The sequence below is a fragment of the Leucoraja erinacea genome, chromosome 40, assembly GCF_028641065.1.
Source record: "Leucoraja erinacea ecotype New England chromosome 40, Leri_hhj_1, whole genome shotgun sequence".
Lineage (NCBI taxonomy): Eukaryota > Metazoa > Chordata > Chondrichthyes > Rajiformes > Rajidae > Leucoraja > Leucoraja erinaceus.
Window position 1 is genome coordinate 3,145,110 of NC_073416.1, and position 22,599 is coordinate 3,167,708.

At 40.9% G+C, this 22,599-nt stretch overlaps 2 protein-coding genes across 3 annotated transcripts in view; one reads left to right on the forward strand and one right to left on the reverse strand.

Annotated features, from left to right (window-relative positions):
• The window catches only part of racgap1 (Rac GTPase activating protein 1), an 85,226-nt gene extending 72,437 nt beyond the window's left edge, over nucleotides 1-12,789 (forward strand). For both annotated transcript variants that reach the window (XM_055664622.1, XM_055664627.1), the window contains 9 exons: nucleotides 894-1,030; nucleotides 1,143-1,307; nucleotides 2,899-2,994; nucleotides 3,539-3,737; nucleotides 4,962-5,067; nucleotides 6,275-6,407; nucleotides 6,997-7,123; nucleotides 8,963-9,074; nucleotides 10,749-12,789. In XM_055664622.1, coding sequence (XP_055520597.1) covers nucleotides 894-1,030; nucleotides 1,143-1,307; nucleotides 2,899-2,994; nucleotides 3,539-3,737; nucleotides 4,962-5,067; nucleotides 6,275-6,407; nucleotides 6,997-7,123; nucleotides 8,963-9,074; nucleotides 10,749-10,824 — 1,151 coding nt within the window. In that variant the 3' untranslated portion in view covers nucleotides 10,825-12,789. The remainder of the gene's footprint in view (nucleotides 1-893; nucleotides 1,031-1,142; nucleotides 1,308-2,898; nucleotides 2,995-3,538; nucleotides 3,738-4,961; nucleotides 5,068-6,274; nucleotides 6,408-6,996; nucleotides 7,124-8,962; nucleotides 9,075-10,748) is intronic.
• Nucleotides 12,790-15,164: 2,375 nt separating this feature from the next.
• si:ch211-210c8.6 (uncharacterized) lies at nucleotides 15,165-20,406 on the reverse strand. Its single transcript, XM_055664629.1, has 5 exons — nucleotides 20,099-20,406; nucleotides 18,564-18,669; nucleotides 17,600-17,706; nucleotides 16,198-16,370; nucleotides 15,165-15,558 (listed from the first exon to the last, which is right to left on the reverse strand). The coding sequence occupies exons 1-5, from the start codon at nucleotides 20,202-20,204 to the stop codon at nucleotides 15,283-15,285; spliced, it is 768 nt and encodes a 255-aa protein (XP_055520604.1). The 5' UTR covers nucleotides 20,205-20,406; the 3' UTR covers nucleotides 15,165-15,282.
• Between the last annotated feature and the right edge of the window lie 2,193 nt (nucleotides 20,407-22,599).

Sequence of the window (22,599 nt, forward strand, 5' to 3'; positions counted from 1 at the left end):
TTGGTCTTTTCTCCTGTCCCACCATAGCTACTGACCCTGTTCTACCACCCCCAAAACAAACTGCCAGGTTATGGCTCGTGGAGCTTCAGCCAAGTTGCCTCTTCTTTTCAGGGTGACTCTGGCAGGTGCAAAGCAGCGACTAAAGCATGAAAGCTTTGTTTCAGCCCAATTCTCCTGACATCTGCATGCCCTTTCAATTGGAAGTCATGGTTGGGATTTGGTGATATGTGTGTGCTTTAGACATTCCGAATATTGCTTTGTCCTAATGAAAGCTCTTCACAGGCCAATTGTTAGACTTGGGTGCTTTTGCTATCTCACTTGGCTAGTCATGTTTTTAATCAGTTGAACTGTTGGAGAAGTCCATTTAATTAGTTTTAGCAACTGATTTTTTTTTTAAAGTTGGGGGTAATTTTAAAATGTCGTTCCATAAATCTGTGCAGAAGTATGTCTCTTAATGGAAAGGTTAATGTGTAAGTTTAAAATTCATCCTACTTGGTAGCTTTGTTTAATTTAATGGAGCCAGTTAGAAGATAGCTGTGATCATTGCACTGCTTTGGCATTCCACTTTTGGATGGTGGGGCATTCAGCTCTGTGCTTGACAAACTCTTGAATCTACCCATTGAGATGTAGTTGTCATGCTTGAGAAAGGTCGGTGTCTCTCCTGATTCATTAGTTGTTTGCCTGTTCCAGTATGAATTTGTAATTGTTGCTTTGCTTGCTCCGCTGTTATCTATCTCTGGCAGCACTCCCCATGGACCTGCATGGTTGCTGATAAAGTTGCTGTGCTACTGCTTACAGTGATAATGTGGTGGGAACTGTAGAGTAACTGGGACAATGTCGCTTTCCTTTTGAACGCAGATCCTCTGACTTTGTTTCCAATTTCTTTCCTGCAGCAAATCTGAAGGGTCAAGATCTTGATGCCATTTCAGACACTCCCTCGAGCACGCCATCAACCGTCCGCAGTTATGATCACTGTAGTACACCTCAGTCTATTGGTGGCTTGAGGACCCACGAGTTTGTCTCCAAGACGGTATTCCTAATTCCATTTTATTCAAGTTAATTTTTACTGTTAATTGCAATTTTTTTGATCTTATGATCTTAAACTTCATATCCTGTGTCAATGTGCTTCTTTATTTTTGTAGGTGATCAAGCCCGAGTCATGTGTCCCTTGTGGCAAAAGGATCAAATTTGGGAAGTTGGCCTTGAAATGTCGAGACTGCAGAGTTGTATCTCACCCAGAGTGCAGAGATCGCTGTCCACTCCCCTGCATCCCAACCATGTCAGGAACGCCCGTAAGAATTGGAGAGGTAAGATTTATAATCTGAACTTCAACTACAATGCTCCATTTGAAATCAAAATGTACAATAAGAAAATAATGTAGCACCAATTTAGTCCTACTTATTCTCAAATGCACAGATGTCAACTATTTACAGTATAAAGTTAAAGGTGTTTTAAGTGGTCCATTGTGATAAAAGATGTCCATCGTTGACCAATGAAGTTTGCGTGTGTATTTACATAGATACATAGAAAATAGGTGCAGGAATAGGCCCTTCGAGCCTGCACCGCCATTCAATCTGATCATCCAACTCGGTATCCTGTACCTGCCTTCTCTCCATACCCCCTGATCCCTTTAGCCACAAAGGCCACATCTAACTCCCTCTTAAATATAGCCAATGAACTGGCCTCTACTACCCTCTGTGGCAGAGAGTTCCAGAGATTCACCACTCTCTGTGTGAAAAATGTTTTTCTCATCTCGGTCTTAAAGGATTTCCCCCTTATCCCTAAGTTGTGACCCCTTGTCCTGGACTTCCCCAACATCGGGAACAATCTTCCTGCATCTAGCCTGTCCAACCCCTTAAGAATTTTGTAAGTTTCTATAAGATCCCCCCTCAATCTTCTAAATTCTAGCGAGTATAGGCCGAGTCTATCCAGTCTTTCTTCGTATGAAAGTCCTGACATCCCAGGAATCAGTCTGGTGAACCTTCTCTGCACTCCCCCTATGGCAATAATGTCCTTCCTCAGATTTGGAGACCAAAACTGTACGCAATACTCCAGGTGTGGTCTCACCAAGACCCTGTACAACTGCAGTAGAACCTCCCTGCTCCTATACTAAAATCCTTTTGCTATGAAAACTAACATACCATTCGCTTTCTTCACTGCCTGCTGCACCTGCATGCCTACTTTCAATGACTGGTGTACCATGACACCCAGGTCTCGTTGCATCTCCCCTTTTCCTAATCGGCCACAATTTAGATAAAAGTCTGCTTTCCTGTTTTTGCCACCAAAGTGGATAACCTCACATTTATCCACATTATACTGCATCTGCCAAACATTTGCCCACTCACCCAACCTATCCAAGTCACCTTGCAGTCTCCTAGCATCCTCCTCACAGCTAACCCTGCCCCCCAGCTTAGTGTCATCCGCAAACTTGGAGATGTTGCCTTCAATTCCCTCATCCAGATCATTAATATATATTGTAAATAGCTGGGGTCCCAGCACTGAGCCTTGCGGTACCCCACTAGTCACTGCCTGCCATTGTGAAAAGAACCTGTTTACTCCTACTCTTTGCTTCCTGTTTGCCAGCCAGTTCTCTATCCACATCAATACTGAACCCCCAATACCGTGTGCTTTAAGTTTGTATACAAATCTCTTATGTGGGACCTTGTCGAAAGCCTTCTGAAAGTCCAGATACAACACATCCACTGGTTCTCCCCTATCCACTCTACTAGTTACATCCTCGAAAAATTCTATAAGATTCGTCAGACATGATTTACCTTTTTCGTAAATCCTATTTACGGCTCCTTTGCCTCAATTGTACAAGTACTCTCAAATGTCCTATATTCTAATGTTCTGGTAGTTATTTTGAAATATTATTAATTGAATTTGTGTTGCTTCTAGGGAGTGTTGGCTGACTTCACCCCTCAAACCTCTCCCATGATCCCTTCTCTTGTGGTGCATTGTATCAATGAAATTGAACAGAGAGGCTTGACTGAGGTAGGATTAATTTTTTGTAAATTTCCTTATTTCTCCTAACTGCAATTCAGATTCAGACTTTCAATAGTTTTTCAATCCTGATTAAATCAGGCTTAATGGAGGTGAAACATTGATAGGCTCTTGCCACTCTGATTTATAGTGCATGGACAATTTTTTTTTGAGTGGTAGAACACTTCTGATCCACGGAGCCTTTTATATTATTAAAACAAAAAACACATTTTCACTTGGGCCTTGTGCATAATTAGATTATGCTGGAAGTACAAGCTCATGGACGTTTGTTGTAATGGACATGTAGGGACATGTAGCTTGAATGATCAACAATTGGTAGCTTTCAAAACTATACCACCTGTATCATCAATGGGATTTATGGGATACCAAGGCTCCTGGTTCCATTTTTGATCCCATTGGCATTCTGTTAAACATTTAGTGCTAATTGAGCCATTTGTCATAGCAACGCATCCTTTGAAAACCACGTTGAAGATTTCCAAGTCAATTTTAAGTTTGGGTTTCAATGTACAGTACATGTAATTCTTGTCTCCTTTAGACTGGTCTATACAGAATCTCTGGATGTGACCGTACCGTGAAAGAACTGAAGGAGAAGTATTTGAAAGGAAAGAATTTGCCTCTGCTCAGTAAAGTGGATGACATCCATGCCATCTGCGGGCTTCTGAAGGACTTCCTAAGGAATTTGAAGGAACCTCTTGTCACTTTCAAACTGTATACGACATTTGTGAGGGCAGCAGGTTTGTAGGTCTTTAGTTATCATGCCGATCATTGAGAAATGAACAGCATCAGTAAATTCAAAGAAATGGAACTTCTCTTTCAACCAAGTTACTAGTTTTGACATTGAATGAATGCTGCCAGATCTCGCTTAGTCAACTAATATGACTGCAATTAATCTTGACCTCTTTTCTGTTAGCATAGGGATGGCCAACCAGGCAAATTCTTGATGTTGCTGGGAAGCATCTGTATGTGTTGATATTCTGACTGCTGTGGTGCCTCCTGTGGTTGGGTAGCTTGCTTGCATTTTAGAAACCGCCTTTTGGCAAACTATCCAAAGTCTAGCTCCTGCTCCTGATCAAACCCCAGAGAGGAGTTGGCATGACTGAGTGATGACTGGTTGGCATATCGTGGAAACTGTATGCAAATTAAAGTAATGCTGGTACTCAAGTTTATTAAATTAATTTAAAAAAAAGATTAGGCTGCTATTTAATTGATTTAAAGGCATGCTTTCATCCTATTTTGTGATTTTTAACATTGGGTACAAAAGACAGAGTATCAATTCCTAAGTGGAAAGCAGTCGTGTTTCTTTAGTCTCTTATGATTTTCCCTTCAAATCTGCTTTTAAAGCAAGTTTGCACGTTATATTTGGGGAGCCACATGTTTATCTGGCCTACCTAAAATCGATCCTTTAATCCTAGATGGTGATGTGATGCATCAATAGTTCTGTTCTTTTGAAGAGGTGGTGGGATCTTCTTCTTTTCGTGTCTTTGAAGCTGGTTGGTTATATGGCAGTTTCCCATTCCTTTACACAGTCCTTTGCGTTTTTATTGAACACTGCAAGATCCTTTGGGTTGCACTAGTTGGGTAGTAGGGGGCAGACAAGGCAGTGCTGCATTGTATGGTCCTCTTCTCCACATTCACAGGTGGTTTGGCCAGTCCAGTTTCATAGCCCCATCTGGCCATGGCAGCTTTTGATCGCCCTGTTCCTGTTCTCAGGCGGTTGAGCGTCTTCCACTGGACCCATGGTGCTTCTGAGCCCGGGGGAGTGCTTCAGAAGGAGGGATACCCATGTCAGGTGATGGGATGAAACTATGCAATATAGACTGAAACTGCATGTGTTCTGTCTTGGGAGATGCATATGTAATTCACTTCTCCAGTAAGAGTTCAGCATTTCTGACTAATCTGTGCCCATGGGCATCGATGTTGTGTTCATTATTTCACCGATGTTGTGCCTCGTTCTGCAGAAATCCCCGATGATGATAACAGCATTGCAGCAATGTACCAGACAATCAGTGAGCTGCCACAGCCCAATAGAGATACTATGGCATTTCTGGTCAATCACCTGCAGAGGTATGTTCAGCCTTGCTATCTGTTCAGAACGTTGACTCCCTTTTCCCCGGAACTTTGCAGTATCTGTCTTGGCCTCATGAGCAAAACATTTGTAGCCCAGAATACGGATTGGATGTGTCCAAATTCTCATTTTTGGCCATGAATATTTTTCCTCGCCTTTTCTCTATTCCTCTCTTGCTGCCGCTTAGTCTTTGCAGTGAGTGAATGCAGCACTGAGAATTTGGTGAAATACAGTGATGTGTCCAAGGCCTTGCACCATGACATTTTTCACCATCCCCTCTGGTTGTGAGGTGGTGTAGTTTGTAAGTGTTCTGATTTCTTGCCATCACAGGTTGAGATTTAAAGTAGCAAATCTCATGCCTGGATTAGAGGGTTTCAGCTACAGGGAGAGGTTGGATAGACTCGGAATGTTTTCTCTGAAACATCAGGGGTTGAGGGGCGACTTGATAGAAATATATATAAAATTATGCAAGGCATAGATTGGATAGACAGTTAAACGTTTTTCCCAGGGTGGACATTTCTAACACTTTAGATAGACACATGGAAGTTGAGGGCATAGCTATAAGGTGAGAGGGAAAGTTGAATGGAGATGTGTGCGTCAAGCTTTTTTTAGAACACATTGCCAGGGTTGGTGGTGGAGGCAGATTCAATGGTGGTGTTTAAGAGACTTTTAGATAGACACATGGAAGTGCAAGGAATAGAGGGGATATGGATCATGTACAAGCAGATGAAATCAGTTTAGCATGGCATCCGTTCAGCACAGACATTGTGCGTTGAAGGGTCTGTTGTGCGGTATTGTTCTGTTATAATAATTCTCGACCCTCTGGTTTCTTTTCCTCCAAGCAGTTAGATTTGAATATTTTATGCAATCTATATTGAATCTTTTCTATATATTCAGATTTCTTGAATAATGTTTTTTAGATACAGTTGTGCAGATTTGGACAGCTTCACTGCTTTGAAATAATTAGTTTGAAACATTTATAATTTTTTGGTCAGAAATGTTATCTGCATGTTTCAGAGCCTTTTATCCTGAGTTCTATTGAGTCATTTTAATTGAAGTTATTTTTAAGTCAGCTGAAAATGTATCTTAGTTAGTTGTATGTATCTCTTAACTGGCTAAGTGCCTCCAAACCTGTGTAGTGCTGTAAAGTAGCCAATTTTTGTTCCCTTTTGATATGAAAATCCAAACTCCATTTTCTTTCTCTAGAGTAGCCAACAGTCCGCACTGCAAGATGGATATAACCAACTTGGCCAGGGTCTTTGGTCCTACAATTGTGGGTTTTTCCATACCTGATCCATCTCCCATGTCAATGCTGCAGGAAACCAAGCAACAACCAAAGGTACGTATTGTGCTTTTTCAACACCAGTTCAGGAAGAGTGATATAAAATGCTTGTTTGTGCTTTTGAATATATTTATGAATAAAACGTCCAGTAGACAGAATCTGAAATTCTCTGCACTGTTAACTTTCCAACATCTTGCCTTCACTAATTCAGAGTGCACTCTAGGCACAAGGGTGATGACATTCTGAATCGTCTTGTTGGAAATCCATCTAATGTTGCCACTTTGTGCATAGTGCCGCATGCAATATTCTTGGGAATGATGCTGCTTTTTGTTTAATTTAAAAAAAAAAAAATTGTTGTGAACATTGCCTTTTTGCTATAGGCTAATGGAATTACTCAAGCAAAATCTTTTGACCAGAATTTAATTTAGCAATTTTATTGGTGCGATCATTAATCAAAGCCAAAAGGTTTGACAAAATGATCGCAAGCAGGCACTGTGGGTGCATCTCTTTTAGAACTTGGCTGATCAAAAGCATCTTTTTAATTAAAAAATCAATGCTGGAGGCAGCATCTGGTGGTGGTCGGGGGGGAGAGAGACAGACAACATTTCTAGTCTGGACCCTTCTTAAAGATTTTTTTTGTTGTTAGGTGGTTGAACGTTTGCTGTCTTTGCCAGTGGAATACTGGAGCCAGTTTACAATGGTGGAGCAGGAGAACATGCATCCAAATCATATATTTGAAAACTCCAATGCTTACAGCACTCCTGAAGTTAAAGGTACCACTTAATGTTTATTCTCATAGAATGGATTTCTGCATTGTTTTAGTGTGCATTTGAGTATATCTTTTAATGGTTGAAATAATTTGTGGGATGCTTCAATGATCTTGTGGCACTATTCAAAGATCAAGTATCAATCTTGTACCATGATCAACCGTCTTGTTTGTGGAATTTTGTATCCAAAATATCAGTGCTGTTCACCAATTTGAGGATGGGGGGGGTCTTCCAAGTGTGATGTCTGACATTCTTGTCTTGACATGTTGCTATCTTAATCTGAGTTCCATAGCGATAGACAAGTTGTGTTAGAAGTCGATCTTTAAGCAGTTTTATTATTTTCTGCCAATTTAAGTAACCGTTAGTTGGTAAACTGATTTCTGTATTTGAGAGGAAATGTTCACATTGTTTATCTCCTAAAGATGAGAAGAGATGCACTAGTTTTTGTCTGTAATGTGAATGGCCTTAGTCTATTGCATGTTATTTATCCAATTTATTATGAGGCTGTCATTTAACAGCAGTTCTGGTGGTACCCACATGACAACTATGGCATTACTTCACTCTGTTTTGAACTAAATTGGATTGGGCAGAGAGACTGCCTGAATGGACAGTCAGAGCAGACATTTGACTGAGTGCAAAACCAATTAAGTTGCATTGAAGCAAGATGGAGCACTTGCTGGTCTGTTGAATCAGCTGTGGTGAAACCAGAATATTGCACAATGCTAGTCGGCACACTTTAGGAAATTTATGAAAGTGGGAGGAAGCAGAAGAGATTTCCTGGAATTGTTCCACTGATGAGGGATTTCAACTGTACGGTTAGACTGGAGAGACTCGTGTAGTTCCTGGGACAAGCAAGGTTGAGAGGAAATTTGATTGAAGTGAACAACCATGCAAGCTCATCTCCAAACTCGTGGAACTTGGAGTTGGTGCTCCCCTGTGCAAGTGGATCCCCCGACTTCCTGATCAACAGACCACAATCAGTGAGAATAGGTGACAAATCATCTTCTATGACAATTCTCGATACTGATGCCCTGCAAGGGTGCGTTCTCAGCCCCCTACAATGCTCTCATGACTGTGCGGTCAAATAAGTTTGCAGACAACACTGTTGTGCTGGGCCGGATAATCTCTGTCAGCAAGACAAAGGAGACGGAGATAGACTTGTTGGGATTGTAGCAGTGCACATACCCTGGTATACATTGATGGTGCTGAAGTAGATGTTTAAAAGCTTCGAGTTACTTGGAATAAATATCACCAGTAATTTGTCCTGGACCAGCCACATTGAAGCTATGGCCAAGAAAGCACACCAACACCTCTACTTGGAATACTACAGAAGTTCAGCATGTCCCCAACAACCCTCACCATTTTCTACAAATGTGCCGCGGAAAGCATTTTTTCCCGGATGCATCCCAGTCTGGTTTGGTAATATCTGCCAAGTGGGTGGATTAATAAGATCATTTCAAATGCACATTGACTCATCTTAATTTGCTGCCAAAAGTATCCAACAGTAAAATTGTATGTTTGCCTCTTCCTTTATTTCACACTTGATCTCAAATTTGCTTGCCTCTGGAATTGCTCCAGTAATGCATGGGATATTTCTAAGTGTGAAGGCACTGCAGATTTTCCAGACTAAGTCTCTGCCAATGTACGGAGGATTCACCTGATGGAGCTGACCCATGGTATAGTGGTTGTCTGTGAGCAGATCTTGCTTTTAATGCAGACACGTGATATTAGATTTCCACAGAGAGTAATAAAAGTAACTAACCTAAATCCATTCAAATTTCAGCCTATAGCTTTTACTTTGGGGTCTGATCTTTGCATCTTCTAATTCATATTTTTCTTCCTTAGTGAGCATGCTTGGACCACTAACCACTCCTGAACACCAAATGATTGGCAAGACTCCCTCATCCAGCTCTTTATCAGCACGAGTCAAATCGAGTCTGACCAAGACCACTCCCAAGTAAGTCTCCACTCCTGTATTTTGGAGTCCATGGAGAAATGGTAATTGGGAAGTGGTGTTTTTTTGTCATATATGTCCACTTTGGGGCACTTCTTGGGCAAGGAATGGTTGACTTGCACTCAAATGGCTCTGAAGGGTTGCACACAAGTGATTTGAGATTATCTTTATAGTGCTCTCCTTTGAATGTCTTATGTATTTGCACATAAGCTCTTTCCTCTCCCTTGACCTATCTTTTCCACTGCACATCTGAATTTTGTGGCATTGTTGACTTGCATTTTTGGTTATGTTCTGTTGTAACAGCTGGAATTGGCAACATTGTAAGACCAATGCAGTCACAGTGGCACAAGGACGGTCACGGTGGCGCAGCGGTAGAGTTGCTACCTTACAGCGCCTGCAGCGCCGGAGACCCGGGTTTGATCCCAAATACGGGTGCTGTCTGTACGGAGTTTGTACGTTCTCCCCGTGACCTGCGTGGGTTTTCTTCGAGATCTTCAGTTTCCTCCCACAATCCAAAGACGTACAGGTTTGTAGGTTAATTGGCTTGGTGAATATTTTTTTAAATTGTCCCTAGTGGGTGTAGGATCGTGGTAATGTGCGGGGATCACTGGTCGGCATGGACCCCGGTGGGCCGAAGGGCCTGTTTTCACACTGCATCTCTAAACTATAGGCCACTTCTCTCTTCTAAAGGATTTTATTTTGTCTGCACAATTCCATTTCAGGCTTGGAATATGGTATTTTCTGATTAAAAAAAAAATTGTTGGTTTGTCTATTGGTTCAAATACTGAATAATATATCAAATCTCATTACAGTTGATCTGCTATCTCCTATACACCAGCTAATTTTCTTTGCGGCACCCTAAATAAGGTGTTGGATTGAAGGTTAACCTGCTCACTGGCATGCAAGTAGATAGTTGACCCCTGTTGATTTTTTTTTTATTTGTGTGTTTCTTGATCACTTTTTTAAGTGAATCTTTGTCACCTCAATCCATCCAATGAATTTGAGCACTGTCCAAGCAATTTATTTGCCCAAAGCTAGAGATAAGTAAAGGATCCTTGATCTCTCTCCTAATAATTTTAACACCGCATTCAAAACGCAATCCATGTTCTGAATAGCTATTTAAACCGTGTACGCAGCCCCCAGGATATGAAAAGATTCTGTTCCTGAGAAATGTCCATAACCCTGTTTCTCTGCAAGCTGGGAATGTCAGTTTTATATAAAACTATCATATTGTTCTGCATAGATGTGCCATCCTTCTTTAATATCATTAAATAAGCACCCGAACACATAATAAATGGAGTATATAGTATCCAATCATTAATGAATACATGAACATTTTCTTGGCTAGCTTGGGAAGTGCTTTAAAAGTGTATGGTAGAATTCACAAGAAGTTGGATATCTGCAAATCATATCCTTTAACCCCGGGAGCCCTGTATGTCATTGGGGTCTGACCTGACGTTCTGAGCATGCCTCAATTGTTTCTTCCTAGCATAAGTGACCAATGATTCTGTACATGTACGCAGTGTTGTAACAGTCCAGCTCTTCTAAGAGGGTGAAAACCCTGATCTATAAAGGTCTGCATTTAGATTTCAAGGCTGTAAATGTTATTAGGGAAAACCCATAAACAGTTGCTAGAAAGGGTCCTTGTCCATATTAATGCTCTTCCATTTCTTGCAGGTTTGGAAGCAAAAGCAAATCATCAATCAACTTCAATCGAACTGGAACCTTTTTTGCATCTCCAATGTTGAAATAATTCTAAATTAACCAAAATCGCTCAGTCACGTTCTTAGGAACATCACATTAACCAATTGTGTTAACTGCAGTATTTTATAATCTGCTGCATAACACAGCTATTCTAATACATTAGTTTATACTTTCCATATGATGATGATAATGTATAGTTGGAAATCCTTTAAATGTTGTTGATGTCGTTAGCATTGGTACTTTGTTTTAAAATGCTGAGACTTTAAATAGACATGAAACTATTGCAAACCGATGCTATGAGAAAATTAACATTAAACGGTCAGAGTAAAAGCTTATTTCTCAGTCCACGGTTGTGGGAGCTGTTAAATGCCGACTAGATATTTGCAGGTAAATCAAAAGATTTCTAAAATATTCGCTTGTGGAGTTAATAAATAGAACTTATTTTAGAAAGTGCTGCCTGTAGCTCAGAGTGCATACAAAATATTATCGTAAGTGCTTGCACTTTTTCTTTTTTTTTAGCAGCTCAGAAGGTTAAAGACATTTTGAAGGTAATTATGTGCAATTGCACTGTTAGCAGGTCCTTGCCTTTGACTTGGGCTATGTCTTTCCTCTCTGTACCTTTAGTGGGAGTGTACCACAAGGCAAACTGCCAGCAAATTGAGTTTGCCACCTACAGGCTTTCAATCTATTGCAGACAAGCACTGACTTCTGGCAGTTTTTATCCAGTTACAAAACAATCCTTGTTTTTAAGCCTAATTGTTGTGCTACAAAGCTGTAGCTTTGATATCGGTAGCTGTAAAGCCAATTGAATCATCAGTGGCTATGGGTGCATTAGGTGCTAACAATCTGGATGTAACAATATATATATTTTTGAACTATCAAAGGAGAGAAATGACTCATAAATGCACTTTTACACCGCTCTCAGCAGAATACTGGATCCAAAAGTCTTCACATTTAAGATTACCATACCATTTAACAGTAGTTGCCTTGTAAAACCTTTGATTTCTAATTGTATTATGCTATGTTTGATGTAGCAAATTTAAATCCGATTTATCCAAATACTTTCTAATCCATTATTAACCAGAGGGTTTTGGTGAAACATTTGTTTTTTATCCATTGTACATTGTCTGCGCTACAATGACCATGTGAACATTCTAACATCGTCTCTATTGAAGTGCAGCATTTGTGCACTGAATTATGTCTATCTTTATGATTTGAAATATACATTGATATACTTAAGTAATATGCAGCAATATGCATCTGCAATATATTGTGTGGAATTCTTGAACACATTTGCCAATAATAGAATACTCTAACCAAAAGTAAAAGCACATTGGCTCATGTTATATATATATATGTCAAGATTCTAAACTAGATTATGGTGTAATATTAATGTAGATTTTATACAACATGTAAACATCTCATCTATGTTGCTTGTTTTATATGGCTCTTATGGTTATTTGAGATTAATTATAAAATGGCCTGCACCAAAGATTTGTCCATTTCAAATTTGCCCTAGCAGTGCAGTAGTATCCTTTGTTAATAACCCCATTTTCTGGAGCTGTGTTAAAGCATGTCCTTTGCAAACTCCGAGTCATCCTGTTAAATACCTATGTACTTGGCATGCTGCAAATGTTTTTGTTTGCATTTTCATTTTGCTTGCAACAGAAGCCATGGGATTCTGTGAAAGTGAAAAGGCTTTTGTCTTTGAAGTGCTCATAACCCATTGAGGATGTGAGAGATGTTGCAGCTTTATTGACGAATACGTCAAATTGAACGCCATCTTAAATAGTAAAATGCTTTGTAGGTCATTTTCACTGTAGTCCTGTGTAATGTATTCCCTGATGTTTCAAACACTTTGGTTAAATAACTGCAGTGATGAACTCTTGCATTTGCTTTTAGTTGTTCCATTTATTGTGGGATCACTTCATCCTGACTGGGGTATGTCTTCTGTAAATGAACTAAATTCTGCCTGAAGTTGCTCTGCTTCAATAAATTGGAACACTGACCAGTGCATTTTCACAATGGTATAATGTGTTATTTTGAAGTTTAAAAAAAAAAATGTAAACATTCTAGTGTATATTTAGAGTTTGAATGCTTGCTGGGAATTGTCAATATCCCAATGTTGAGTTGTGTCCAAATCCACTCTGCTGAGCATGGGGTCTGTCCTGCTCTAGAATCTGCATGTTCTGCCTAACTTCCAAATGCTGTTTTCTCCCCTTCCACCCACATTCCTCCCTCCAGCTTGACATTTCACTCTTCTTATCTGATATTCATTTGTCTTTTTTTCACCTCTAGTCACTTATTCCACACAACTCGGTCTGCAGAGGGGTCTTGACCGGAAACATCACCTGTCCATTCTCTTCCCAGATACTGCCTGAACCACTTCCAGCATTTTGTTTTTGTTCTGGATTCCAGCTCCTGGTGCCACTGTATCCCCTTAAATATACATTTCCCATATGGCTTAATCAAAATTGCACAAACCATTCTCTTTAAAACCAATCCCAGTTTTTGTCTGCAATCTTATTTTAGTAGCGTTTCTTTAAATGATTTGTGCATCTCCATCCAGACATGTTAACTGCTCTGTTTCACTTAGACAGTGCCAAAATGGAGAAGTAACTTGTTCCTATACCCTTGGGGATAGGTATTGTAATGGAACATCAATACTTCGAAGCAAAATACACCTTGAACAATACTTGGCTATCCTTTTGTTTTGATGGGTGGGGGATCTGTGAGACCATAAAGTAGTTAATGCTTTAAAAGTAGTAGATGACAGCATTTGAGGGCAGCCACTTGAGACTGATAATTTTTTTTTTATCCTTTCCCGATACTTCCTTTTTAAGGGTGTGCTCATCTGAATACACACACATTGCTGAATCTTGAAACATTCCCCATAAACTCTTTGACTACCAAAACAATCACACTCAAATCTGTTCCTAATACGGGTACATGTAAAACAAAGTAGGAGCTGAAATGGGGATGTTTAAAATGTGGACATGAACACTTAGCAAAAATGTGGCTTGTATGAGCTTATGGATATAATGGATTCTGCTCTATAACCTTGTAACTGTTCCATTATACAATGGTATTGCAACAAATCATATCAAATTATCACTGCAAACCACTTTTTAGCCCCAAAAGTGGGCTTGAGTAGGATTAATTTGTTGAAGAACATAGTGGATTCTCTGAGTATTACACAACACAAAAGGGAAATTCACTGCTGTCAATACTGCCACACAAGTCTTGGCCCTAAAGTGATTAGGCCTGAATTTAATTTTCTGATTGTAGGTAGATGACACACAAGATTACATTTTAGTCCCTAGTTTTGGAAGACTTGTTTACAGACCAACTGTTCCACTGGTATTTATTATCATGAGTCTCGTTTTATTCTCAACTTCTTCAATCCTGTTTTTTTTTGCCTTGAACATACCAATGTGTGTCACTTCTTGTTTAAGTTTCATCTTAATTAGTTTAACATGCAGTCAAATTCTGTAAAGGTGAATCGGAAATCCTGATTCTTTTCCTGTGCTACCTTTCACAAACTAAGGCGTTGGTTCCTGTGCATCCAAGTAACTTGCCAGTGTCACCCTCACCAGAACCATTTATTATACTAAACTGATGTTTTAATTGTTGGAAGTATTAATTGGAATAATATCCATGGCCGTGGTATGCTAGATTATTTTAATATACCCCTGCAATCCTATAGAATTGACGAGTAACTTATGTTCATACATGCTTGGGATTCTGAACCGGTCAATATTGTCTTTTAAAATGAGCACAAATTTAAGTGTAAAAGTCCAGAATTTATTTTCTTGAACAGTTGAACTTCAAACAATGTCTTTCGGACAATCTGCATTATCTGTTCCATAGACCTTGTGTAAATTGTGCTGTTGTGCAGATGTAACAAATATTTCATCCTGAGGCTATTTGCCAAAAAAAGTAAACTTGTAAGTAGCATGCTTTGAGAAACAAACTGCAAAGCTTACTAATGCCTTAAATTGGTCCTTTTAAAATGTACTCCTTGAGATTTGTGGGAGTTGTTTATTCATTGTCGTCCTCTCTCCTGAGATTTTGCAAAAAATAATTAAGTTGTCACCGAGGATGAAAAGTTATATACCATTTGTTGCAAGAATTAGTCACTTTTTTCCTAAATAGATGACATTGAGAACGGTTAACTTTTTTTTTTTTTTTTTTGTTTTTTTTGTTCAAGTGACATTTTGGCCCAAAACCACTCTGAGGAAAAGGGACAAAATGCTTCTTCACCACACCCCACCCGTGTTCTCAATAACTGCTTTGCTCCACATCGGGTTTCTAAAACAAGCTAATTACATAAAAATCTGAAGACACTCAAGTCGTCAGTCGTGAAGGTTGGGGTCAGCACGAGTTGAATTTTTGGAACGTTTGCTTTAACAAGCCAGTCTGTTGAGCAAGAAACCCATTGACTGCCTGTTCTAACCCAAAGATCTACAAAATGAATGTGGGTAGCAGACAGTGAAGGAAGCTTGCATTAAAATCTGAACGGCCACAGTGCTGGAGTACGTCTGACGTATTCAAGGTAAGCAGGATCCTGTCCCCACTTCTTCATGGCATGCTTTTCCAGCATTGGAATTCCACTGACATGGGTTAGTAAGAACCATAGAAATACGGGCGAGAAGATGCTGATGTACTCTATTCCCGTCATTACAGTAGATGCAGAGATGAACAAGCCGGTCCACTGAAGCATTTCGCCCAAGTAGTTTGGATGTCGACAAAAAGCCCAAAGTCCTTTTTGAATGAATTTGTGCTAGTGCAAGAAAAGAAAATTACATGGCTGTGACATCTTTGCAAGGACATGGCTTTATACTTGTTTCAATATCCACTGACCCGTTTTAGTTTAGTTTTACAAAATAAGTAGGCTATTCACCCATCGGAACCCGTTCTGCTACTTGTCAACATTGCGGCTAATTCTCCAGTTCAATGTCTTCCTGACTAATCCTAATTTCCCTCTTTCATTACTGAAGAAATTTATTTATCCTGAGGTACAATATACGCCGACTGAGCCTTGGGTAGAGAATTATGAAGGTTTATGCCCCTCTGCGTAAAACCACTCATTACTGCCCAAATACATTGATTACCTTTCCTAGTCCCCTGAGAAATCATCTTTCCGCCATCCAATCCTGTTAACTTTTCATAACTGCTAAAAATGAAATCTACATTCTAGCAGCTGTTGTCCCAGTCTATGTAATCTGCTATCCCAAGCGTTAATCAAGTGCAACTTGGTATTTTAAAGAATTAAAAACTAGCTACTGCGCTAGTTGTGTAATATCCTTTTATAGTAAAGACAAATACACTATTTGCTTATTGCTTACTACATGCATGCTATCTTTGATTTGTATACAATCTCACACAAGCCCCGTTGAAAGTATAGTACAAATGCACTCACAGCATTTTTAACATTACTTTTGAATTTCCACTTCTGGTGGTCTGCAACTGCTTCCAGAACAAAGCCCAATGTCCAGATTACCCATCCAGTGAAGTCTTGGGCACACAAAGGCGTGTCCTTTTCCTCAGTGTTTAAAATTAACGTTGGGAGGAGTGTGAGAAAGATCCATATACCTGGAAAGCAAAAACAATAGGAACGGGCTGGCCATTTCAACAAAACATTTGAGTCCACATTTGCGTACAGTTTTGGTCTCCAAATTTGAGGAAGGGCATTATTGCCATAGAGGGAGTACAGAGACGGTTCACCAGACTGATTCCTGGGATGTCAGGACATGAAGAAAGACTGGATAGACTTGGTTTATACTGTCTAGAATTTAGGAGATTGAGAGGGGATCTTATAGAAACTTACAAAATTCTTAAGGGGTTGGACAGGCTAGATACAGGAAGATTGTTCCCGATGTTAGGGAAGTCCAGGACAAGGGGTCACAGCTTAAGGATAAGGGGGAAATCCTTTAAAACCAAGATGAGAAGAACTTTTTTCACACAGAGAGTGGCGAATCTCTGGAACTCTCTGCCACAGAGGGTAGTTGAGGCCAGTTCATTGGCTATATTTAAGAGGGGGTTAGATGTGGCCCTTGTGGCTAAGGGGATCAGGGGGTATGGAGAGAAGGCAGGTACGGGATACTGAGTTGGATGATCAGCCATGATCATATTGAATGGCGGTGAAGGGCCGAATGGCCTACTCCTGCACCTAATTTCTATGTTTCTATGAGTCTGTTCTGCCATTAAAGGGGAATGGCTGATCTGGAACCAAACACTGCATACTCTCCTTTTCTGTTCCCCCCCCCCCCCCCTTTTTTTTAAAATTTGCTTGGAGGGAGTATATGATGCCAGCACAGCCAACATTTGTTACCTGTTCTCAACGTCTCCTTAAACTGAACAGAAGTGAATGAGTTGTGAGGTGGGATGTAGAAAATCATGTATATAGAGGACTGCACCGGTGGCTAAGTCTAACTATGATCTGCCCCATTTCTTATGGAATATAATAACATAAAATATCATTACTGAACGTATGTTTTTCAATTGTTCATGGGATGTGGGCATCCCTGTATTTGTTGGCTGTCCCCAAATGTCTTGATTAGCATGGGTGTCAGAGCTTAAGGGGAGAATGCCAGAGAGTGGGGTTAGGAGGGAGCCATAGATCAGCCATGACTGAATGGCAGAGTAGATGATGGGCCGAATGGCCTAATTCTTCTATCACTAATGACATGGAAAAATTGGTGTCTCCAAACCACCTGGACTTAGACTCAGTGGTAGACCACCCTATCCGCTTGAGGAAGGATTCAAAACGACTGAATGTGAATAGGCTGAAGGAACCCCTGAATAGGCTGAAAGAAGCTCACCTTGAAAAGTCCAATAAACAAAGAAAGTTTTAGGGTTGTTGCGTACTTGATTGAAGCGTCGATCCTTGCCTTCCTTTAGCATTCTTAAGAGGAGAAACAAGCCCAGTCTGCAATCGGAGAAAAAAGTACATTCATTATGGTGGATTGGTTCCTCCACTGCATAACTTCCCATTTATATTGTTGTAGTGAAGAGTTTTAGCCTGAACTTTATGTAGTTAGTCCTGGTCAAAGTCTGGCCAGAATTACTGATTTCCTGGCTTTTTGCTGAAGCATTGTGGAGAAAAAAAGAATCAAGTTTTGGCCAACCATCGCTCCATTTAACTTCATCTTTTTATTTTAATTTTACAAAAATAACTTGGCAACAATAATGAAGCTCACAGATGGTGGGACTTATGTCAGGCATGTTTAAGCACATGTTACAAAGTGCAACTGAATTTAGTAATAGATTCATAAAGCCTAAAGACTGGCCCTTCTGCCCATCCTGTCCAAGACCATGCCAACCAAGATGCCCCATTTACGCTAGTCCCATTTGCCTGTTTGGACCATATCTCTCAACTCTTCCTACTCTGCACCCGCTGAGTTTCTCCAGCACTTTTGTGATCAGTCTGAAGAAGGGTTTTGGCCCGAAACGTTGCCTATTTCCTTCGCTCCATAGTTGCTGCTGCACCCGCTGAGTTTCTTCAGCACTTTTATGTACCTTCTTCCTATCCTGGTACCCTTCCAAGTGCCTTTTGAATGCTGCCTCAACTACCTCTTCTGGTAGCTGGTTCCATACACCCACCACCTTCTGAGTGAAAAAAATGTCCCTATTATAACTTTCCTCTGTCACCTTAAACTTCTGTCCTCTGGTTTTTGTTTCCTCTTCCCTGGGTAAAAGCCCCTGCATTCATCTTGTCAATTCCACCTCAAGATTTTATACAGCTTTATGTGGAATCAAACTCTCTCCCCTAACTCTAACTCTCACCTCAAGCCCCATGTGGTGACCATTGCCGACTGTATCCGCTGTCTCGGGTAATTCGTGCCGTTCCACCTATAACTCAGGTAGGTCAATATGACGAAAGTTCCAGAACCTGTAAAAGAGGTGAGCGACAAGTTAATGGCAGCGAGGAGGGGTCTCGACCCGAAACATCACCCATTCCTTCTCTCCAGAGATGCTGCCTGTCCCACTGAGTTACTCCAGCACCTTGTGTCTATCTTCAAAGAACTTGAAGGATATCTATCAGCATTTATTTATTTATTTTGAGTACTACAGTCAAATTTAAGTGCAATGGACAAAGGGGAGAATGCAGAATATAGTTCTCAGCATTGCAGTGCAGTCTTTAAATTAGGTCGTGGCTAACCTGCATCTTAACCCCAAATTATTATTATTTTTTAAAAGGCGATGCATGGTGGTGCAGCGGTAGAGTTGCTGCCTTACTGCGCCAGAGATCCTGGTTCGATCCTGAGTATGGGTGTTAATCCTTGGTGTGAATGGTATTGAAATCACACGTGCTCACCTGCTTTAAAGGTCTTTTTTTAATTATATTGTGTTCAACCAACATTCTAGCTAAAAATGTACGGAATTGAACCATAGCATAGGTGGGGATGAGGGGTGGTGCTATTTGGTCCATCGCTGCTCTCTCAATTAGGATGGCGCAGCGGTAGAGTTGCTGCCTTAGACTACTAGAGGCCTGGTTTCGATCCTGATTGTCGATGCTGTCTGTACGGAGTTTGCACGTTCTCTCCCCGTGACCTGCGTGGGTTTTCACCGGGTGCTCCGGTTTCCTCCCACACTCCAAAGACGTGCAGGTAAGTGGCTTAAATTGTCCCTAGTGTGTAGAGAAAGTGGGATAAGAGATGAGTGATCGATGGTCAGTATTGACTCGGTGGGCCGAAAGGCCTGTTTCCATTTTGAGTTTCTAAGCTAAACTCGTCCTACTCCTGCTGCTCCTTTCCTTTTTCCCATTTCCAAATATGTGGAATTTCCTGCTGGTTGATAGTTTGGGATCTGCTCTCCCTGCCCTTCAAAGCATTAAGTTTCATCACCTGGTGAAAATTTCTCATCTCTTCCCTTCAATCAGCAATTGCTTTCTCTCTCCTTTCCCCCCCCCCAAAAAAACTTGGCCTCTCATCTCGCCATGCTAAAGCTTGATCGAATCTTCCCTTCTTCTGAAGAAAACGTCGACGTGATGAAACCTAACACTACATTTTTTTTTTCTCTGTCATGAATTGAAAGGATATTTGAGTTTAATAAAGTTTCACCAACTGGCGGACACAAGTTTTGGGCCGAGCAGATGTTTCATAACATCCAAACAGACTTATTACGTAAAAAGCCCCGGTCGAACTCCTTCAAAAATCGAGAGGAGGGGAAAAGCATCAGCAAGGGAGAAATGAAATCAACCACCTGGTGAATTACTCCCGCCAACGCGGGGCCACCCTTGTACATTTCCGTGTATATATCACCTCCCCGACCACGGCAGTGCCCCGTTGCCGCTTCGTCCCCACTAACACAGCACCAACCTGCCAAGTCAAAAAACTTTTCGGTTTGGAGAATGCTCGACACCGCCCAGAGTGCCCACTGAATGGCCATGTCCGCCACCGCGCATTTAACCAGGATGCTGCCCATATTTCTGACCCGCGCCAAGGCGGGCGCCTTTGTCAATCACAAGGTGAGATGTCACTTGCGGAGCGGAAATACCGCACCACATCCTTCGTGTGTGACGGGAAGTGGTTGACCTTCCTAAATCTCCAGGCGTCAAATGTTCGGGACAGCAATGGGACGTTATAGAATGCACCTTGTAGAATGCAGTGTAACTAACATTCAACAGCGCACATGCCACTGGATCAGTTTCGCTGCAATGCTGTAAAATTTCAGCTGCATTTATTGCAATTTTTAAAATCTGATGCATCAACATGACACTAAAATGCATTTCGTTGTCTCTGTACACTGACAATGACAATTAAAATTGAATCTGAATCTGAAAATCACGTTTTAACGCTGCTAGCCCGATTCATAAAATAAATAGTTTATTTCACTGACGTTGTGCAACATTGTGCTGTTACTGGCCTGAATATTGAGTAACGGGAACCTTTTTTACAGGGCGATATTCTAAACTAAATAACTTATTTCCTTCGCTCCATAGATGCTGCTGCACCCGCTGAGTTTCTCCAGCATTTTTGTGTACCTTTAACTTATTTCAATGTTATTTTTCAAATTTCACATAAGCTCTGTTTCTCGAAATACTTTGACTTGCCTTTCAGAGTGGTGTAATACTCTGGGTAAATTCTCAAAACTAATCATACTCATAGCTTTATTCAAAACGAGTATTTTTTTTCAAGAACAAAGGAAATTCTGGACTCAATTGTGGATTTTTATTTAAGGTCATAACTCATAAGTGATAGGAGCAGAATTAGGCCATTCGGCCCGTCAAGTCTACTCCGCCATTCAATCATGGCTGATCTATCTCTCCCTCCTAACCCCATTCTCCCCATAACCCCTGGCACCCGTACTCAGTAGCGGACTGGGTCGAAAAATATTGGTTGCCAGGATACAAAGGGGGCCCACTTCATCAGGGGCCCACTTGCCCTTGGGCAAGCTGACAACCTGGCCAGTCCGCCACTGCCCGTACTTATTAAGAATCTACATATCTCTGCCTAAAAAACATCCACTGACTTGGCCACAGATTCGCCACCCTCTGACTAAAGAAATTCCTCATCTTCTTCCTAAAACGGGAAAGCAGACTATTATCTAAATGGTGGCCGATTGGGAAAGGGGGAGATGCAGCGAGACCTGGGTGTCATGGTACACCAGTCATTGAAGGTAGGCATGCAGGTGCAGCAGGCAGTAAAGAAAGCAAATGGTATGTTAGCTTTCATTGCAAAAGGATTTGAGTATAGGAGCAGAGAGGTTCTACTGCAGTTGTACAGGGTCTTGGTGAGACCACACCTGGAGTATTGCGTACAGTTTTGGTCTCCAAATCTGAGGAAGGACATTATTGCCATAGAGGGAGTGCAGAGACGGTTCACCAGACTGATTCCTGGGATGTCAGGACTGTCTTATGAAGAAAGACTGGATAGACTTGGTTTATATTCTCTAGAATTTAGGAGATTGAGAGGGGATCTTATAGAAACTTACAAAATTCTTAAGGGGTTGGACAGGCTAGATGCAGGAAGATTGTTCCCGATGTTGGGGAAGTCCAGGACAAGGGGTCACAGCTTAAGGATAAGGGGGAAATCCTTTAAAACCGAGATGAGAAGAACTTTTTTCACACAGAGAGTGGTGAATTTGTGGAACTCTCTGCCACAGAAGGTAGTTGAGGCCAGTTCATTGGCTATATTTAAGAGTGAGTTAGATGTGGCCCTTCTGGCTAAGGGGATTAGGGGGTATGGAGAGAAGGCAGGTACGGGATACTGAGTTGGATGATCAGCCATGATCATATTGAATGGCGGTGCAGGCTCGAAGGGTCGAATGGCCTACTCCTGCACCTAATTGATATGTTTCTATGTAAAGGAATGTCCTTTAATTCCGAGTCTATGCCCTCTAGTCCTAGACTTTCCCACCAGTGGAAACATCCTCTCCACATCCACTCTGTCCAGGCTTTTAAAGTGAATTTCCTGAATAAAATATCATGTCAAACTGACATGTTACATTGATTTAGAAATTTAATAAATTCTGTCGTATTGGTGTCAAAGAAACTGCCAAACGGTGTCATGGAGACTGCCATGAAACACCACAGGGATCCAACGTTAAACAAGAAAAGGTTACCACTGTTTTGGGCAGCTATGATTCTTACACTTAAAATTGTCTGATCAGTATTGTTTTAAAATTAACTCCCATGGACAACACCTCAATTTTCTTCAAATGGTGTCATGGAATCTGTTACAACCAACAGAAAAAAATAAGTAAGTAAGTTAGTTTATTGGCCAAGTATTCACATACAAGGAATTTGCCTTGGTGCTCCGCCCTCAAGTAACAACATGACATACAGTGACAGTTACCAATGACTCAGAAAACACTAAAC